General features: G+C 52.6%; 1 protein-coding gene across 2 annotated transcripts; it reads right to left on the bottom strand.

Annotated features, from left to right (window-relative positions):
- Positions 1-5231: 5231 nt before the first annotated feature.
- On the bottom strand, positions 5232-9053 carry Gpihbp1 (glycosylphosphatidylinositol anchored high density lipoprotein binding protein 1). Of its 2 annotated transcripts, XM_013068324.3 has the most exons (6): positions 8731-9053; positions 8317-8353; positions 6792-6888; positions 6298-6420; positions 5729-5842; positions 5232-5640 (listed from the first exon to the last, which is right to left on the bottom strand). In XM_013068324.3, the coding sequence occupies exons 3-6, from the start codon at positions 6841-6843 to the stop codon at positions 5342-5344; spliced, it is 588 nt and encodes a 195-aa protein (XP_012923778.1). In that variant the 5' UTR covers positions 6844-6888; positions 8317-8353; positions 8731-9053; the 3' UTR covers positions 5232-5341. The 2 variants fall into 2 exon arrangements, with proteins under 2 accessions (XP_012923778.1, XP_012923774.1); XM_013068320.3 differs by having other exon boundaries at positions 6792-6894; positions 7511-9052.
- Positions 9054-19713: the final 10660 nt, after the last annotated feature.

Consider the following 19713-nt stretch of genomic DNA (forward strand, 5'->3'; position numbering starts at 1 on the left):
CCCTGGGGGATTCCCCAGTTGGAACTGTGGCCAAGGTTTGCTCACATGGTCAGAGTTTTCTTGGGTGAGCACCTGAGATACCAAGATGATTCCTCCCAGGTGCCTCTGCCCCAGAGAAATTCCTGATGTCAGAAACAAAGCAAAAACAAAAGCAAAAACAAAACAAAACAAAACAAAAACACCTCTCAATCAGTCAGACTTCTATGTCCCTGACCCTGTCAGTCTGATGGGTAAGAGCCCTTTGATGCACCACCTGAGGTCAGCTGGAGGAGGTGTTGTCTTCCACAGTACTGAGCTGGTGACATCTCAGTCCTGGAGAGTTCCTGTAGCGGCCCTTGGTGTCAGGGACCTAGGTACAGAAGTGGCCCTGCTCTGCTTCTAGCAGCACTGGCCTGTCCCCATGTCTCCTGGCTTCTGTAAGCCCTGGTGGTCTCAGGAGGGCACTGATGATGAGGTGCCTTCCTCGGGAATTTCCTGCTCTGGGGACGGTACCTGCTCCTCAGCAAGTTCTCACAATCTAGAGTAAGGAGCAGGAAGTGGATTGTGGACAGCTGCTTCCTGTCCTGAGAGGCAGGAAATTTATAGGAAAGCCTTAGATAAATCAAGTCCCTGGGCTCTGTCACTTTTCAGCCGGGCCAGGGTTAGAAGAAACTGACCCTGGAATGGTGTGAACACATAGGACACATTTGACCTGGGGAGGGGCACCCTCAGAAACTGCAGGGGGTACATCTACCTGGACCTGGGACCCAAGGAGGGTCTGCCTGCTGGACTGGACCCTCTTTTGACTCCCTAGAGCTAGGCCAGGCCCCCCCCCCCAACTATCCCAGCTTGTCATGGTGGCCCCAGTGAGGAAGGAACAGTGTCCTCTGGGCTTGCACCCAGGCCACCACCCAGAGACTGGTCTGCAGCCTGGGATCTTTCCCCTTCTGGGTACCACTGGCTTCTGGGACACATGTGTCCCTCCTTGTCACCACACCTCAGAAGACTGGGTTCTGCCTGGGTCCCCATGCTGGGCCTGACCCTGGTGGAGGTGAGTGCATGCATTAGCTAAATGAGCATGTGATGATGGAGCCAGTCACAGTCAGCAGACAGGAAAGGAAAGGCTGGGGATTCTTCAGTCATAATGTGGGGCATACGTCCTTCTTCTGCAAAAGGCCAGACCTTCAGCACCCCTCATCTGGGTCTCCTGTGGACTAGCTGGGCTAGCTTCTGGGAAGGCACTCCAGGGGTTGTCTCTGTTGACCCCACCCAAGCCCTGGAGCCCTGCTTGGACCGGCACAACCTTGTTTCCTCTTCTAGGGCCTCTCACAGGGGGAGAAGTCTCAGCCCATAATGTGACCCCCAAACGTGGCACTGGCAGCAATGGGGTGAGAGGAGGAAGGGTGAGTATTTCACCAGCTCACTTTTGTACCTCACCATCATGGCAGCCCTGAACCTAAGTGCTCAGGGGCAGTGACAGCACAGGGCAGGGGATCTCCGCCACCACTCATCTCCTGTCACAAGTAGGTGGAAGTGCTGGAGGTTCTGGAGTGAGGATTTAGGTAGCAGCACTGGGCAGGTCCCCCAGAGTCCTGAAGCTGCCCAGGAAAAGGGAGAGCTGAAGAGCCCAGGCTCTGGTCCTGCTCTAGGCTGGGATGCCTGATATTTTTATACCAGCCAGGCAAACTAGGGATACACATAGCAAAGCTGAGGGTTCCGGGGTACCTCCTGCACTGGACCTGGAGTGTCCATAAATGGCTGCTGGACACTGACATGGGCCAAGTGCTCAACTGCACAGGGAGCAGGATGGAAGCCAAGGAACAGAGGCTGTGGGAAAGGAGGCTGGCAGCACCTCCATTATGAGGTGTGACTCCCACCCAGCCTGTGCTCCTGTGATGCTCTACAGAGGGAGGACTGGATCTCACAGGCTCTTGTACTTGTGGCCCTGTCCCCTGGCCAAGGTGTCCTGAGATTCTGGGCTGGGGTCTGACCATGTCCCTAGCCGAAGCTTGGCCATGACCCTTGGGAAAAGGCTGTTTTCCCAGATGGGTGTCTATCATGGTGACCAGGTGCAAAGCTTTGGTTCTGGCCACATCTCTGTACCCCTGCCCCACCTCATGTTGCTGGTCTGGCTAGGTCTCTTCCAGTGAGCTCCTAGCCAACCTCAGGTTCTACAGAAGAGAAAAACGAGGCCCAGAAGAGGCAGGTGAGGTGTTCTCTGGCCCTCGTGGGCCTTCTCCTGAAGCCTTGAGGTCACCTCAGGGTCCTTTCCAACCCTCCAGCTGGTACCCATCCGTCCCTAGGAGCACCAGGCTTCTGTGGCCTCAGCCTGCAAAGCCTACCCTTTAGGCCTTAGGACCTCTGCCATCCCACGTCCCTCTCTAGCTCCTCTATGACTGGGCAGTGAGTGACCTGATTAGGGAGAGCTCAGAACCTTAGCCAGGGCAGGCTCCGGGGGATGTGGGCAGTTGCAGGGCCATCTTCTCATGTCCCACTTGCCCCTTGGAGGAGGGATGAGTAGGTCTCCCTGCCCAGAAGGCTGGTTCAACTCAGAAGGAGGAAGGGGCTCTTTTGGCTCATGGCCTCAGAGGTTCCAGGTGATGGCCACTTGGTCCTATTGCCTTTGGGCTGTGACAAGGCAGCACATCATGGTGGAAGTGTGTGGTGGAGGTCTGCTCACTTTTCAGAGGGCAGGCCAGGTCTCCTCACTTTGTGAGGGAGGGAAGGAGGGGGAGAGAGAGAGAGAAGAGAGAGAGAGAAAGAAAAAGAAAGAATGAATGTCAAGGGCCCTTCTGCAAGGCCTCATTTCTTAAAGATTCCTGTATTTCCCAATAATGCCACAGGCTGTGTCCAGGCCTTTGAGGGACATTTGAAATCCAAACCATAACATCACTGACCTCCAGCACTGTGGCACAAACTTGTATTGTTTGAAATTGCTGGGTCGGTGGTAATTTGCTGTGGGAGCCGTGGGGAGCTGAGGCAGACAGCATGGATCCTGTGGCCAGGGTCTAGCCTCTCTCAGTCCTCTGCTGCCCAGCTGGATGAGGAATGATGGGCTCCACACAACCTTTTTACTGCAGCTGGTGTCCTGCTGTGGCTGTCATTAAGGGCCTGGGCTGCCACCATCCACTGGCACCTCTGCCCCACCTGGCCCGGACTATGGGATTCAGTGGCCTTGGCCAGCATCCGGTCCCCCACCTCTGCTGTAGCAGCTCAGGCCTCCTGGTGCCTCAGTCTTGTGGCCTGGAATGCTCGCGGTTGACAGGAAGTGCTGGGCTTGATCCTGAAGCTGCAGCTGCTCAGTGTGTGACCTTGAATGTCTCTCTTGTCTCTTGTCGGTGACCCCAACTGTGCCCATGTTGGACAGCACAGCAATACCCTCTGGGTGCCGGGACAGCAAGCTCTGTGGGGCAGCTAAGACTGTGTTTGGGATGGTTCCTGGTAGATGGCGCTGGGGTTCTCAGAGTGTGGCTGCTTGCTCTCTTCCTTCAGGAGGGGAGATCAGGTCAGAGCCCAACGAGGAGTCAGCTGCACCTTTGCTTCTCCTGGGAGTAGAGTGCAGATCCTGGGAGAAGAGACTGTCATAGAGGCAGGAGGCCAAGGCCAGGGCAGGCCTTGGAGCCAGTGACTTCAGACTGAGCCCTAAGCCCCAGCTCCCTTCTCATGAGACTCAGAAAGAGTAGAGGTTGAGGGTTATGGGAGACTGTCCCCTTGGATCTGCACATGGCTTTAAGACAGCTCTTCTGAGGAACAATTTCATGAACACAGGTAATAGTGTGCAGTTTCTAGTCAGACATGGCTAGTGAGGTTTCTTGGGTCCTAAGAAGCTTGGGCTCACACAGGTGGGTATTCTTGCAAACATGCACTCAGAGTAGGGTCATGATAAATGTGACAGCACCAGAGGCACTGACCACTCACAGGGCTGGAAGCCCCTCTGTGAAATCTGTACCAGGCTGGCAAGAGGGTGGAGCTGGAGGAGAAGAGGTTCCCGGAGGCCACAAAGCTGCTGAGGGGTGGGCCTAAGATTTCAGCCCAGGCAGTCTGACCTCTGAGCTGTGTATCAGTGGGGGCTGTGTGGGTGTGGGACAGTGTGTGCATGTGTGAAAATGCAGGCAACAGAAACCAAAATAGTTGGCTTCAACATGGTAGAAGTTGATTTCCCTCCAAAGTAAGCAGATCCTGAGGTAGGAGTGTAGAGCTGGTATATGCCTTCTGGTCATCAGTGGTTAGGGCCCTTACTCCACGTTGCCTTGTCATAATCAGTGTGCTGCCTCATGGTGTAAGTGGCCAGCAGGGAGGAGTAATAAGATGCCACCTTCACCCAAGGACTTTGCTCCCTACCCCCGTTAGGCACTGAGGCTTTATTGATAAGGAAACGGAGAGAGTGGACAGATGGAGGCCACACATTACATGATGGAATGGACTTGGGACCTTCCAAAGCCAACCAAGTTGAGCAAGTGGGAATCTAGGAGTCCTTTAAACCTCTGTCCTTACTGCTAAATTGGGAAACTGAGGCCCAGTCAGTGGTGAGCGGTGGCCCAGGCTGAGCTTGTCTTCCTCTCATCCCAGTCTGTCCTATCACCAGCTGCTGGTGAAGCAGAGCTTGGTACAGTCAAGGAGGCAGAGTGCCCAGCAGCCTGTGGACCAGCCCAGCAGAAGAGATGCAGGCAGGGCAGGAGCCAGAGGCCCTTTCCGCCCCTCCGCAGTATGGAATTGACTGTCACACTTCTACACTGCTCCCCGACACCCACCCAGCTCGGGGAAGGGAGGAGTTCAGAGGGCCGAATGAGACTATAGCGGTACCTTCCTCCTTCCCTTTCTGTCCTTGTTCCTCATTAGCTCCTGTTCTCCCCTTGCTTCACCTGCCCCTGTAGCCTCCCAGGGGCTCTTTTCCCTCCAGAGCTTCTTCCCAAGCTGGGCACAGAGGTGTACCCCGTGATCTCAGCTACTCAGGCTAAGGCAGGAGGATCACATGTTTGAGCCCAGGCTGGGAAACCTAGTGAGACTGTTTAAAAAACCAACAACAATGTACCCGCAAAGCCTTGTTCCTTCAGACAGGGTGGGGGGCTGCCACTTGACCTGGCAGCTGGGTTTGGAGGAATTTCATGCTGGGAAGTTAAGGGTGAAGATGGGGTTCCCCAGGCCTACAGTGTCATCTCTGCCTGAGGCTGAGCTGGTGGACACTCCTGGAGGTCATAGGTCCTAGGGACGCAGATACTCAAGGCCCAGATCCAAGGAGGTCCAGAGTTGGCTGGATCATGAAAGAAACTCCAAATTTAATTCTCTGAAGCTGGTGATAGGGTAAGGGGAAACACTGGACAGACTGCTGGCCCGGTCAGGTGTGAGGGGCAGGGAGGTGTCCTCAGGCCCTGACTGCCAAAAGGCTAGTGAGGAGGCTGAGTAGGAGGGCTGTGCTCACATGTTGGGGGCAGCTTGAGAGGGAACATGACCCATTGGACTGGGGATGACCAGCCCTGCTGTCCTGGGGACTGCCCGCTTTGCCATTCAGTGGATCCTGGACTTGGGGGTGCTGCCAGGGTGGGACATTACACATGGGAGATTGGCAGCAGGTTTCGGTCATCTGGGTTCCCTCCACCGTCTTGATGATGGGTTGGCAGGAGTCCGTGCACCACATGGAGTAGGTGGTCAGGAGACCAGAATCTGGGGGGGAGGTGGATACAGGTGCTGAGACAGGTTGGGGCACAGAGGGGAGCCTCTGGCGCATGTGTGCCGGGCTTCATCCACTCACCTGTGTTGCCGTGGGTAACAAGCATGATGCAGGAGGCCCGACTGCCGGAGCAGCTCTGCATCTGGTCACAGCTCTCCCCATGGTGTAGCAAGGGGCAGGCATAGCACTGCAGTGCTGTGGGGTGAGGCCAGGCCAGGATCAGGCTGAGAACAGCCCTCAGTGCCTTCCTTGCCAGGTCCCTGTTTGCCTGCCTTCTTAGATGTCCTCAGACCCTGCCCTGCAGGACCTTAGGCTGGGTGCTTTTGGAGGAAGTAGTTAGGACAGGGCCACGGGGGAACTTTCTGCTCATTTCTTGTCACTTGCTTGGTGGCCCTGTCTAAGCTCCCTGCTGTGGGCAGTGAAGACCCAGGAGGGAGTCTGACTAAGCCTTGCAGATGAGGACCCAAGGCAATACCATGCGGGTTGGGAGCAGGCTGGGGCCAAGGGTGGCTGGGGGAGAGCCAGCGGGGTGAGGGCATGGGGTGTGGGGGAGGCCACGTGGTCCGAGTACTAGCAGATCGACTTCGTCTTTGCCTGAGGCCAGCAGAAAGCCCAGCAGCCTGTGGATGGGTGTGAGGGTGGGTGGGTACCTCTGTCTCTGCTGCCGGTGATCATGTTGGTTTCCTCCTCTTCTTCCTCCTCCTCCTCATCATACCCATAGCTCTCCGGCCTCCTGTCATCCTCCTCCTCCTCCTCCTGTGCCTGCCTGCTGCCTGGCCATACAGGGACACATGTAAACTTCAGCTGCCCAGGTACAGAGGGCTCGCACTCAGTGCAGAGCGCCAAGCCTCCCACTCCTCTGTCCACCTTTGTCTCTAAGGCCGGCCCATTTCACAGAAGGAGAAACTGAGGCCAGGAGAGGGCAGGGATCCTGATGCTCTGCAGGGTTGGAATGGCTAAGTCTGAGATTGGGACCACAATTATGCTGGGAGCCCAGGACAGCCTCATCCACCTCCCTGGGGCTGGGGAATCCAGCCTCATCCTCTCCTTCCCAAGCCCATTCCTTGTCCCAGGCTGGGGGGGGGGTCCCTGGAGGTCCTCATGGGGCAGGGCTGTGCCACCTCCCACCAGAGGCACCCCGCACCTGGCTGCCCGCACAGTAGCAGTGCCAGGACCACAGCTTCAAGTGCCTTCATCCTGCAGGATGCTGCTGTCCACACGTGCGGTCCTCACTCGGTGCCCTGGATCTGCGTCAGTGGGACGAAAGGTATTGCTGGGGGCTTCCTGCGGCCCCCACCGGCTCCATTCTCAAACAATGGGCCTCACATTGGTTCCCAGCTGCAGGCGCCAGGCCAGGGACACTGTTTCCCTCCAGGGGCAAGAGGGGAAGGAGAAGTCATTGTGTCCGGCTCGGGGCGTCCCGGCCACCTGTGCTGTTCCTGCTGCCTGATGGAGTCTTCGGGAGGTGGGTACTGGCCTCAGGAGCCACCTGGCCCTATCCTGGCTTCCTGGCTCTTGGGCCTCCCTCCCTCAATCCCACAATCCCAGCGTTCCTGGGACGAGTGTGAAACAAGAGTTTCTGACTTCTGTGGGTCAGAAGCCTGCGCCTGGGGTCGGTCTGTGCCCAATGGCCCTGACTGTCCCCTCCCCTGGGAACCCCGACTGCATAGCCACAGGGGCTCAGATTCCAGATCCCATTTGCCCTCCAGGGGCCAGGCATCCTCCCCTTCAGAGGATTTCACTCTTCTTTCATCCCCAGCCCAAGTATGCTGGGACAGTGAAGTAGTTTGTTGGGAGGGGGATGGCTTGGGAGAGATGCGGCTCAGCAGGCACTAATGGGAGGATGAGTTAATGGATACTTACTAGTAGGGTAGGGTCCACAGAAGCACGGAGAGAAGCGCAGAAGTGAGTAGGAGTCCAACAGCACTATGCAGAAGGTCCACGAGGATGCATGCTCAATAACAGCTGCTCTGAGAACTCCTGAGGTGTGTGTACTCAACAGCAGCACTTTGGGGGAGGTCCCAGGGCGACAAGCCAGGCAAGTGCTCAGGAGCAAATACTGAGAACTGCTGGATGACAGCACCCTGTACTGCTCCGTTCTTCGACCCTTTAGCGCAGGGAGGGGCTTACGTATTAAATTCCAATACAGAGACATCCTTGGCTGGCTTTGTTCTATTGTGTGACCAGCATTTTAGGGAACTGGCAGGAAGACCGCTAGGACAGATAACACTAGCTTGCCCAGTTCCCAGTGTCCCTCAGATAATCCTTATCAGGAGAGTCCAATACCTGTCTTCTTGACTTAGCAAAAGTCAGGGAAAGCAAAAGAGGTATTTCAGGAATGTGGTGCTAAATGGTTGTTGTCATCCCTGCAGACTCTGGAAGAACATCTGTCAGCACGTAGCCAATGTCTCCACCGCTGTACCCACTCTCTCCCTGCTGGCTTCCTCTCAGTGTGCTTGCTGGGCCCAGGGCTCTGCTGCCCCTGGCTCCCTGCAGTGTTTGCCTCTGCTGCTCCCTCTGCCTAGCATGTTGGTCCTGCAGTGCCCACATAGCCGCCCCCAGCCTCATTCAGTCTCTGCTCACGTGTCACTTCCCCAACCGCTCATCTCACACCCTGTCCTCCCTGGGCATTTGCCTCTGACGCTGTAACCCCAGCCCTGCGGTGGTACCTCTGTTCCAGGCAGCTCCCCCAGGTTGTCCTGTGCTCTGTGAAGGAGAGACGGTGAGTCTTCTGGAAACAGTGGCAGCCTCCCTCCCTTGGCCTCCTGCTGGGAAAGCCTTCTGCCCCGCCACTGCCCTCCAGTATAAAACAACAGACAGCTACTTGGGGACCAGCACAGAAGCTGGATTGGAGGTTGGGCTGATGTCAAGCCTGTGGTAGTTCCCATGCTTCATGGTTTGGGTCAGGCCCCTTAACTTGCCTCAGCCTCAGTTTCCTTTACTGTCACAGCTTGGGCTGGAATTCTCTGGGGCCACCTGAAGCAGAGCTCTGAGCCCCAGCTCTTCCTTCCCTGACTCTGGGACCAGCCTCTTGTCTGGCCTTACAACTTGTCCAAAATCAGGACTCACAGAGGAGACAGTACCTAGCTGGGATGCTACTTCTCTGATGTCTCAGCCATTGTCCACTGTCCTTCAGCTCCTCTTGGACTGTTCTTCTTGCTGTCCTGCTGCTGGAAGTCCTGGTAGCCAAGGTCACTTTCCAGGCTAGAGTCACTTCCAGTTACTATTGCCAGCTGGCCTTTCCCTCTCCAGGGCCTAGCTGCTTCCTGTAGGGCTCTTTGATTCGGTGCTCTAGAAGACCCTGGGTCGCCAAGTTTCTGACAGGGACCAGAGGACCTCCACTTGCTGCCCCACAGCTCAGGCCTGGCCTAGCTGCCTGCCTTTGAGCCCAGCTCCTCCTTGGCCTAGGTGTCAGCCAGACTCAGGCCAGAGCTTGTGGGAATCAGGAGGGATATTTACTTGGCTAAAATTAGACTTGATGTTATTCATCCTCAACATCTCTAGGGGGCAGTGGTGTGATCATTCTGGGGACACACTGTCCTGCACAGTTTCCTCTGCCCTGTCCACGAAAGCTGCTGAATCTGGCCCAGCACACATAGAAGCTGGTACACAGCCAGGACAGGGTAGGTGGCCCCTGGGTGGGGACAAGACCCTTGCCCCAATATCTTGATGGCAACACTTGGTGCCCTTAGCATTGCCCCCAGCCCAACACCTGGATGCCCTATAGCTCTCCTGACCCAAGCACTGCACCCTCTTGAGGGGTCTCAGGGGAGCCCGGGCCTCCCTCCAGCCCCCCAGGGGTAAGGTCAAGTCCTTAGGGTAGGGACACATCCCCTGAGACCCCAGGGCCAGAGTAGAGGACTGGGGGCCCCAGGGTGGCTCCTAGAGGCCTCTTTAGAGCCTCCGTCCTGCAGGGCCTCTGATCCTGGGGTTTGACCTCCCTCCCAGTTCTCCCTGGGCCATGCCCACGACCCTGGGCTCCCTGCCCACAGACTCTGTGTCTTGGGGTCCACCTTGCCTGCTCTGCCCAGCCTGGCGGGGTGGCTCCAGTGGGTGGCCCTGTGGACACTGTGGTCTCTCCTGGGTCATGTGGCTCTCTCTGGCAACAGCAGCCTTGGCTCAGAGCTTGGTGCTAGCTGTGGACACAGGGCACACCTGGTCATCCATGCTGCTCTTGCTGGGGGCACCTTGGGTAGGGTTAGTGCTGGCACTGTGCTGGGGGAGGCTGCAGGCCCTGCTGTCCTGTGGGGGTGCCGTGGCTCCAAGGGCCAACTCTATCCCCAACTCCCATGTTTGTCGCAGGACACCAGAGTGAATCATCCAGAACTGTGCACTGCTGTCCCCGAGGAGTTGGGGGTGAGGGTATCAGGAGGGCATCCTGGAGCTGGGGTGGGAAGTGGCAGTGGCATTTTGGCATGGGACTGATGTCTGAACTGAGAGTGGGCCTTTGGGGCAGATGTGGGCTCCCATCTGGCAGAGGGAAGGGCTCCCTTTTGGAGAAGAGCCTGACTCTCCTCTCCTGGGTGGCAGGGAGGGACCTTTCCTCAGGGTGGTCTCTCATGGGGCCAGGCAGGTATTAGCTCTTCTATTCCTTGGTATCCAGCACTCAGGAGGAGGCAGCATGGGTGACTGGGCCAGGACCTCATTTCTTCCCTTTGGAAACTCTTGAGGGAGGCAGCATAGTCTCTGAAGCCCCTTTCTTAATGCCTTGTACATGGGCACCTCCTTATCATGTCCACTTTTCTTGCCTTCCTGCTTCCTTCCTGTTTTCTGCCCCAGGGACCCTCCATGTCTGTTTCCTGTAGTCCTTAGATGCCTTTGGCTCCATCAGGATCAACCTGGGGAGTCTCACCCCGCCCCCCCCCCCCCGCCACGTGACTGATGTGTGTGTCTGGCACCAGCTCGGCATGGCCTTGGGGCCCAAGGCTGGCTTTGATGTTCCCACAGCTGTATTCAATGCTGGTGCCCTCTTGGGAAACACACAGGTAAGGGACATTTTGTGCATGCCATTCACCTTATCTCATTAGACATTCATCTCCCTCACCTGATATGATAAGAAAGACTAAATAATTCTGCTGGGGATTCTGCAGTGGCAGGGAAGGACAGAGAAGCTCTGCATGGCTGGAATCAGAAAAGCATGGAGTGGATAAGCCAGGGCCTGTTTCCTGGGTGAGGAGGAAGGAGGCTGCTCTGGCTCTGCCTCTTCACTCTTGCATCAGGCCTCGGGTCTGCAGCACAGCCTCTTCTGCCTGATGCCCCCTTCCACCTGCTGCCCATACTTCCCTTCCACCCCCACCCCCCACCAACCTGGTTGTTCACCCTCAAGCAAACAGCCTGCACCGTTCTGCAAGGCAGCAGCTGCTAACGGCCTGCAGGAGGCAGGGAGTGGGCATGGAGAGGGATGGGCCTCTGCCTGGGGTGGAGGTGGCACAATGCCCGCATGGCCACAGGGCTCTCCCACTCGAGGGGTGAAGCCATCTGGGTCTGTAAGTCACACAGGGCAGGGGATGTAATCTGTTGGGTTATCCCACAAGGGCTCCTGGCACGTGTGGTGGCAGAATCTCAGGTACAATGTCTCAGGCAGCTGTCCATCTGCTAGGGTGGGGACAGGAGGTGGGGCTCCTGAGGAGCTGGCAGGAGGGTATGGAGGGGCCCCATGCTGTCCCAGGCAGCTGTGGGGAGCTGCCTGCTCTCTGCGCCCCTGCCTGAGTGGCTTTTGTTACCATAGTACACACTCTGCTGCAAGAGGGAGGGACTGTCTCAGATGGCTGAGGATGGCAGCTCCTGTGGGACCCAGGGTCTGCATGGAAAGGAGAGGGCGAGACTTGCTCAGCCCCTAGATGGGGCCAGGATGAAGCTGGGGATCTTCCCTGGGTCACAAATGCCAGGCCATGGGGAGCCCATTGCGGCATTTGACCCCAGTCAAATGGGCCTGTCTGTGCCACAGGGAAGTGGCCCTCACCTTGGATTATAGGCTGCAGGAGATGCAGTGGGCCACAGGGCAGAGCTTGGGAACAGCCTGGAGCCCAGAATGGTGATGATGGGGATGTGGGCATCCCAGCCCCGTGAGTTCCCTGGCCTAGGAACTCTGTGCTTCTGCCTGGGAGGCATCTCCCTTCTGCAGCCCTCAGCTTCACCTGGGGCTCCGAGTCTGCGGTTCAAACCCAAGCTGCTGATCAAAAGCTTATAGCCCTTTGAGAATTGCTGGGTGTGGTGGCACATGCTTGTAATCCCAGCACTTGGGAGGCTGAGGCAGGAGGATCACTTCGAGTTTGAGGCCAGCCTGGGGTACGAAGTGAATTCAAACCCAGCCTGGACTATACAGTGAGACCTTGTCTCAAAAAACAAACAGACAGACAAAAAACACCCCCAGAGAAAAGAAAACAACAACAAAATATTTCAGAAAGGTGAACACTCCCAGTTGCTGCTGTCCTGGTGGGCTAGAGGTGGAGGTGGGCTCTAGTTAGGGAGATGGCTTACCCACCAGGAGTGGCCTGCTGTCCTTCCCTCATCAGAACTTGAAGAGGCTTCTCAGTGGTGACTAACCCTGCCAGGGCCTGGTCCTCACTGGAAGGAATGTGCTCTGTGCTCCATTGCACTGTCTACCTGAGGAGGCTTTTCTGAGTGGATTGTTTTGTAGGCTTTACCTGCCATTAAAAGTGGGAAGTTGGGTGGGGGATTTAGCAAAGTGGTTCTGCTGCCTGCCTTGAAAGTGCAAGGTCCCAAGTTTGATCCCTGGTACCAAAAAAAAAAAAAAAAAAAAAAAAGTGGGAGGTTGACACAGAAGGATCTCAAGTTAGTGAGACTTAGTGAGATCTTGTCTCAAACCAACAGGGCTGGGGATTTAGCTCAGTGGCTCAGCGCCTGCCTGGCAAGTGCAAGGTCCTGAGTTTGATCCCCAGTACCGGAAACAAACAAACAAACAAACAAACTGGGAATGTAGTTCAGTGCAAAAACCCTGGTTTCAATTTCCAGCTATCCCTCCCCCCGCAAAAAACCCCCACAAAAAATAAAGAAAAGAAAATTTGGCAGAGTTTAATTCAACAAAGAACAGTTTGCAAATTAGGCAGCCCTCAGAATGGGTCAGGTCTAGGCCTGCCGTGAAGTGTGGGCAGGCTACACTGTGACCAGCACAGACAGCTGGTCAGGTCACGGCCTAGCCCCGAGCTTGCCCTGAACTGAAACTCCTAAGTGGGCTTCAGTTCGTCTCTGTGCTAAGCTGGCTCTGGGCTGTTACGTCACAAGGACATGAGTGAGGAGGCATCCCAGGGCAAGCTCAGTGCAGTTTAACGCCACAGAGGAGGAAAAGGCTGGGAAAGCTACTTCAGCCTGGTGCACACCAGCTTCTGCCTCCACCAAACAGCAGGGCTCCTGCCGAGGGCTGTGACACCCTGGGCCCCCACTTCCTTGCTATAAGACAGATTTGACAACATTTCCTTAGGGTTTTGTTTTTTTTTTTGTTTTTTTGTAAACAGGGTCTCATGTAGCACAGTCTGGCCTCAAACTCACCGTGATAGTCCTGCCTCAGCTTCCCAAGTGCTGGAATACTGGTGTGTGCCACCACACCTGGCTCTTCTTAGGATGTGAAGACATTTCAGATAAGATTATGGTACCAAGGGGGCTGGGCCTGTGGCAAATGGATGCTCACAGGAAGGAGAAAGGGAGGTGGGGCCTTTGGATTGATGAATCAGGTTGGTACACGCAAAGCAGGTGCACAGACCTTGGTGTGTCACCCCCTATGAGGGTCCTTCCTGGCTGTCATTGTCACTAGTACCCCAGGGTCTGGCCTAGGACACTGTCATCCTGAGCACCCCAGGCCCTGGGCACCCTTGGACCAAATGTGGTCAAGGACAAACCTGTTGGTACACTGTGTCCCCCTCCCTCAAGGAGGGCCCTGAGTGATGCTGGACCCTGGATGAAGGATCTTGAGCAGGAGCAGAGGCTGAGCGGTGCCTGCCTGAGCCATGGCTCCTGATAAAGGCAGGGGAAGGTCATCTGGGGGTGGGGAAACCTCTCCAGGCTGTTCCTGCTCTGCAGGACCCCACGAGTCTCCCAGATCCTGGGATCTTCCCCAGAGTCCTTCCCCAGGAGGCCCTGGCTGGGCCAGATAGGAAAGGATCTTGTTCCCTTCTCAAGGGAGAATTAATTCTCTGAGGTTTCTTTTTAAATGGGACTTTGCGCTTTCGAGGCAGACGTCGGCACCACTGAGCTAAATCCCCGGTCCTCTCTGAGTTTTGAGAATGATGGGTTGAGTAATCCTCTCCAAAGATAGGTCCAAGCCCTGAGCCCCAGAACCTGCATGTGTGATTGTCTTGGGAAAAGGGTCTTTCCAGGTGTAGCTGAGTAAAAGATCTTGAGATAAGGGTCCTCCTAGATTAGGGTAAGTCAAGAGGTGTCCTGACACAAGAATGGAGACAGGAACAAGGAGAAGCTATGTGAAGACAGAGCAGATATTGGAGGGATTTGACCCCAACCCAAGGAAGGCCTGGAGCCCCAGTCTCTTCCAGGAGCTGGAAGAGGCAGGAGGGACCCTCCTCTGGAACTTTGGGACAAATATGACACCTTGACTCATACAAAGAGCACCTGGCTGAAGGTGGGCCTTGCTCCAAGTCCAGGGTTCTAGGGCTTCTGTAGCTCTGTCCATGACTTTGGTCTGGCTCAGCTGCCAGGCACAGTTGGCTCCATCAGGTCAGAGCCATGGGAAGCCCCACTCTGCATATCTCTGACATCTCTGGACCACTGCTGACTTGGAGGAAACAGCAGAGTCAAACACATGTCCCTTTCTTCCAGTGTCCAAAGAAGCCCAGGAGCTGAGCTCCATGTCAAGCATTTGTCCTCAGGGGCCCTGCGACCTCCTGAGGAATGGCCTGGGTTCTCATGGGGCTTACCTACCTGCCCAACCTGTGGGCATATCTCTTGCATCTTGGGAATTGGGAAAATAGCCAGGGAGATTGCAGTCCCCTGAGCTGGAGAGCAGGATTGGGTCACTACTCCATTTGTCCCCTCACTGGCTTCCACCCCCAACTCACTGGGAAAGCCTTGGGCCACCAGAGTGCCTAGAACAAAGTAGTGTTGGCCTGGAACCTGTGCCAAACTCCCCAAGATAGAGGTCCTTTTCTGTCCTTGTTGCCTGGCTTTTCTAACAAATGGCTGTAGGCCTCAGTGAGGCTGGTAAAAGCAAGTCCAGTTGGGCCTGTGAACTGGCCAGGGACTGAGGTATGGCAGGAACATGCCTGGGGCCTATACCCCCAGTTTTGGCCCTCTGTGAGATGCCCATTTTAGGCATCTCATTTCCACATGTCCACTGTCAGTTCTAGGTTTGTTTTCCTCAGTTGAGCAAATTATTACCACTCCTGGCAGATGCTAGAGTTATCTCTGCATATAGAATCCTTGCCGAGGGTCTCCAGATGCATTGCAGTCCATCTGAAATCATGTCATTCCCTATTTCCACATCTACCCAAGTGAGTTTTGCAATACATAGATCTTTTGAATATACCTTTTCTTGTTTGAATGTGCTTTGTCCTCCGGGAGGCATGGGCCCGAAAGGTCGAAGGCAACAATGGCTGCTTCTGGCCATGGATCCCTGGAAGGTACAGTAGTCTAGGATCTTCACCAGGGCATGTATATGTTCAGGGGTGCTGTTTTGGCCAGAGGGCTGGGATGCTCAGGAGACTACCCTTCCCACACGCTCTCTTCCCAAGGCCTGGCTGATCTTTGGATATCACCCTGAAAACCTGGTGGTAGGTCCAGCTGATACCGCAGACCCACAGCTAGCAAGGGGACTCAGGATTGGCCTGAGATTCTCACAACTGTCAGCAGAAACATCTTTAGTGAAATTGGAGGAGACCTGGGCCTTCAGGCTGCATCTCGAGCCAGATTTAGAGCTTTGAGTTTGTTATTCTCTCCCTTTAACTTTTCCAGTACCTTTGGGCATCCTTGAGTCCTGCTCAGAACTTTGCTGTCTAGGATACCTCATACTAAAGTACATAAGGCATCATCTTGCTTGTTCTTTTTAACCCCCTGTGACCATGGGCTGTCACAGCCTGTTCTAATAGCCCCAGACAACAGCCAACCTGTGTCCCCTCCATGTCTGTTTGCCTGGGTTCCTAGCTTCCCACAGCACATGCAGTCTTAGCTTCTTGGAGCAGAAGTGGAAATTAGTGGAAGGCTATGGACACCTCAGCCCAGCCACTCCCTTGGATTCCCTGTTGCAGCCGCGGGGGTTCCTCCAGTTCTCAATTCCATATGGCAGATGCATTTGTGCTTACCGCAAAGGTCTTGAAGGCTCTTCTGCCCTAGAATCTGTGATTGAGGCTGTGGTTGGGTGCCTCTTGTAGAGTCTGTGCTGGGCACTTCATCCCCATGTATTTATCTTCTGGGGCTGCCGTGGCAATGCCTTGCCAAGTCAGAGGAGCTTAAATGATGGTTTATTTTCTTGATTCTGGAGGCTGGAGTCTGAAATCAAGGTGAAGGTAGGGCTGGTTTCTCCTAAAGTCTCTCTCCTTGGTGTATAGATGCCATTTTCTCCCTGTGTCTTCACTTCCTGGCCAAGCCCTGCACTCAGGGTCCTGCACGCCCCATCTCTCCTCCACTGCATTAGCAGTTTCTTTCTTGCTGCACTGATGATCATCACATCTGCAAGGGGCTCTTCTTGTTGTAGACATCAGATCACAAAACCCAGAAATTGCCTTTTGTGTATGTCAGGCATCAGCCCTGGTGAGGGTCTGGCTGAGACCTTCATCTATTTTAGATTCTGGTATTCCAGTTATCCTCTCTTTGTCACGTCTCCCTCTCTGATGTGGAAGGCACATTCCTGGGCATTGTGGCTACAGGGCAAGGGTTCTGAGATCCTTTGGGCTGATCACAGACAGTGCATCCTGAGGGCATGCACCAGCATGGACACCCTACTTAGGACAGAATGTGGACATGTACGCACGTCCACTTTGTCTCCCTGTGGCCCTGGGAGGGGCCCAGGGACTCACCTTCCCTGGCACCTATAGGTCCCCAGGTAAGGCAGGGCTGTTTCCATTAGAACCACTTCCTGGCTGTCATATCTCCATGACATCCCTTTCTGGAGCCCTAGAGCAGACCTGTGTCCAGCAAGTACATGATGGAGACCACTCTGAGCAGGCTGTAAATTTATAGATTGGCTTTTCATAATAAAGGTTTGAGTCTACCTATTAGTCCACAATGCCTTGTCTGAAGAGCCAGAAGTTGGTGTGTGGGAAAGGAACAACTCTCCATGCCATTGGTTACAGCAGAAGTCTCAATGGTCCATGATGCTGTGACATCTTGGATGGCAAGACAATAGTGCAGCTAAAGGCAGCATGACTCACAGAAAACTCCTATAGGGGCAAAAAGTAATCCACGGGAAGAACCAAATTTCCCATTAATCTATGAGCTGTTCTTGCTAGAATGTCTTGTTCCCTGTTGCTAGGAACCTGCTTGTGTCAGTGCTGTCCACTCCACTGTTCCCTGTACTGTCCCTTACCCTTTCAAGAAGCTGTGTGTTCAGTAAGTAGTGGTAAGCTCCAGGAGACAGTGTCTTACCGTGATACGAGCTTTGACTATCCTGGGCCTCCCATTTATGCCTTAAATTCTTGGCTTGTCTTTTATTATCCTGCTGCCCTACCCTTGGTCAGGTGATTGGAGTTCTGATCAGCCTCGAATAAGTACATATTTGCCATACACAGTGCTCACATTCATCATAGGGAATGTGTACCTGTACATAATATACTTTGATTCTTCTTTTTTTCCCATTCTCCTCTCCTCTCTTCAACTCTTCCTTCCCTCCCCATTTACAGAAGTTTTGTTTCCATTTTTTCCCTTCCATTCTTTGTTTTTTAATCCCCTTTCCCTTCCTTCCCTCCTTGCTCCCCTCTCTTTTGTTCCCCTTTCCATGTGAACATAGCCATCCTCCATTTTGCTCCTTTAGAGTTTCTCACACAAGAGAAACAATGCAATAATTAAACTTGTGTGTCTTATTTAACTCAAAATTAGTCTTGAGGGATGCCCATTTACCTACAAACAACTGAAGTTCATTCTTCTTTATGGCAGATTAGTACTCCATTGTATATAAATACCACATTTTCTTTATTTATCGTTGATGGGCATATGGGCTGTTTCCAAGATTTAGCTGTTATAAATCATGCTGCTATAAATATGGGTATGCATATATCACTTCAATATGATGCTTTTAACTTTCTCAAGAAGATACATACAAGGGGAATACCTGGGTCAAATGGAACTGCTAGTTTTAGTTTTTTGAGTGCTCTCCATGCTGATTTCCATAGTGGTTGTACCAGTTTACACTCCCACCAACAATGGAAAAGGGTTCCTTTTCCCCCACAATCTCCTAAGTATTTGTTATTGGTTGATTTTTAAAATTTTTATTTATTTTTTTTTTAATTTTTTTTTTTTTTTGGTACTGAGGATCGAACTCGGGTCCTTGGGCTTGCAGGGCAGGCGGCGGAACCACTGAGCTAAATCCCCGGCCCAATTGGTTGATTTCTTGATGATAGTCATTTTCTTCTGGAGTGAGATGGAATCTCAGTATTGTTTTAATTTGCATTTCTTGAGTGACCAGTGATGTTGAACATTTTTTAATATATTTATATGCTGTTTGTACTTCTTCATCTGAGAAGTGTCTGTTCATTTCAGGTGCCCATTTTTGGATTGAGTTTTTGAATTTGAGGGGTCTGATTTTTTTGAATTCTTCTTATATTTGAGATATAATCCTTTGAGGTGTAGCTGGTAAAATTTTTTTCTCATTCTGTGCATTGTCTCTCTGCTCTGCTGGTGGTTTCTTTTGCTATGCAAAAGCTTTTAATTTGATGTGATTCCAGTAATACTCTAATATTTCCTGTGCAATTGGGTTTTTGGTCATAAAGTTTTTGCCTACACCTATGGTTTCAAGAGTTTTATCTATTCTATCTTCCAGCAGATAAAGTATTTCTGTTTTTATATTTAGATAGTTTATCCATTTCAATTTTAGTTTAGTGTGTGGTGAGAGATATGGGTCTAGGTCCAATCCTTGGCATGTGGAAGGCCAGTTCCCAGCACCATGTATTAAAGAGGCTGTCTTTCTTCCAGTGAAGGTGTTTGGCCCCTTTGAGTGTTCTCGCAGTTGTTTCTGCATCTTCCATTCTATTCCATTGATCCTCAGGTCTGTTTTTTTTTTCTTCCCGGTATAGGGATCCAACTCAGGACCTTGCACTTTGGAGGCAGGCGTTGTGCCACTGAGCTAAATCCTCAGCCTAGGTCTGTTTTCTTTCTTTCTTTCTTTCTTTCTTTCTTTCTTTCTTTCTTTCTTTCTTTCTTTCTTTCTTTCCTTCCTTCCTTCCCCTCCCCCTCTCTTTCTTTCTTTCTTTTGCTTTACCATCCTGGTTTTTATTTGTTTATTTCTTTTATCATAGTAGCTTTGTACTAACTTCAAGTTGGGGATTGTGATGCCCTCTGGCCTTGCCCTTGTTGGCCAGAATTGCTTTTACTATTCTGGATCTCTTCTGGTTCCATAAGAATTTTAGGATTGTTTTCTGTATTCTGTGAGGTATACTCTTGGTATTTTGTTGTTTTTTTTTTCTAAAAATAATATATAACTTTATTATTGTTCACTAAACATACACATATACAAAAGTTAAAATTATTCAAAGAAAAGCAATGCAAGGGAAAAAAACTATAATAATATTCGAATATAGTAGAACTCAACCAAAGCAAAACTGAAAAGTACTTAAACATTTTTCCATATAATTAAAAAAAAATCTCAAGCATTAACAAGACATCAGAGGATGTGATTTGTTTTAGAAAGATTTTCAAAGCTGATATTGAGCAAATAGTGGTCTGGAGAAAAAATTTTAATTAACTAGTAGACTCCACATAGGCCAATTTTTTAAAATTTAAATTTCAATAGTCATGTGACGTGTGATGGAAATATAATCCGATAAACATGTTATTAGGCAATTTCATCCATGTGTATTGCAAAGTATCACACAGAGTGCCAACTTCTAAGTGCAAACTGAAAATGTATACGTCAAACATCTGTGATGGCCCCTTGATATTATCCAAAT

The sequence above is a fragment of the Heterocephalus glaber genome, unplaced genomic scaffold (genome assembly GCF_053883595.1).
Source record: "Heterocephalus glaber isolate CG9 unplaced genomic scaffold, H.glaber_assembly_v1.0 deba00000281, whole genome shotgun sequence".
NCBI lineage: Eukaryota > Metazoa > Chordata > Mammalia > Rodentia > Bathyergidae > Heterocephalus > Heterocephalus glaber.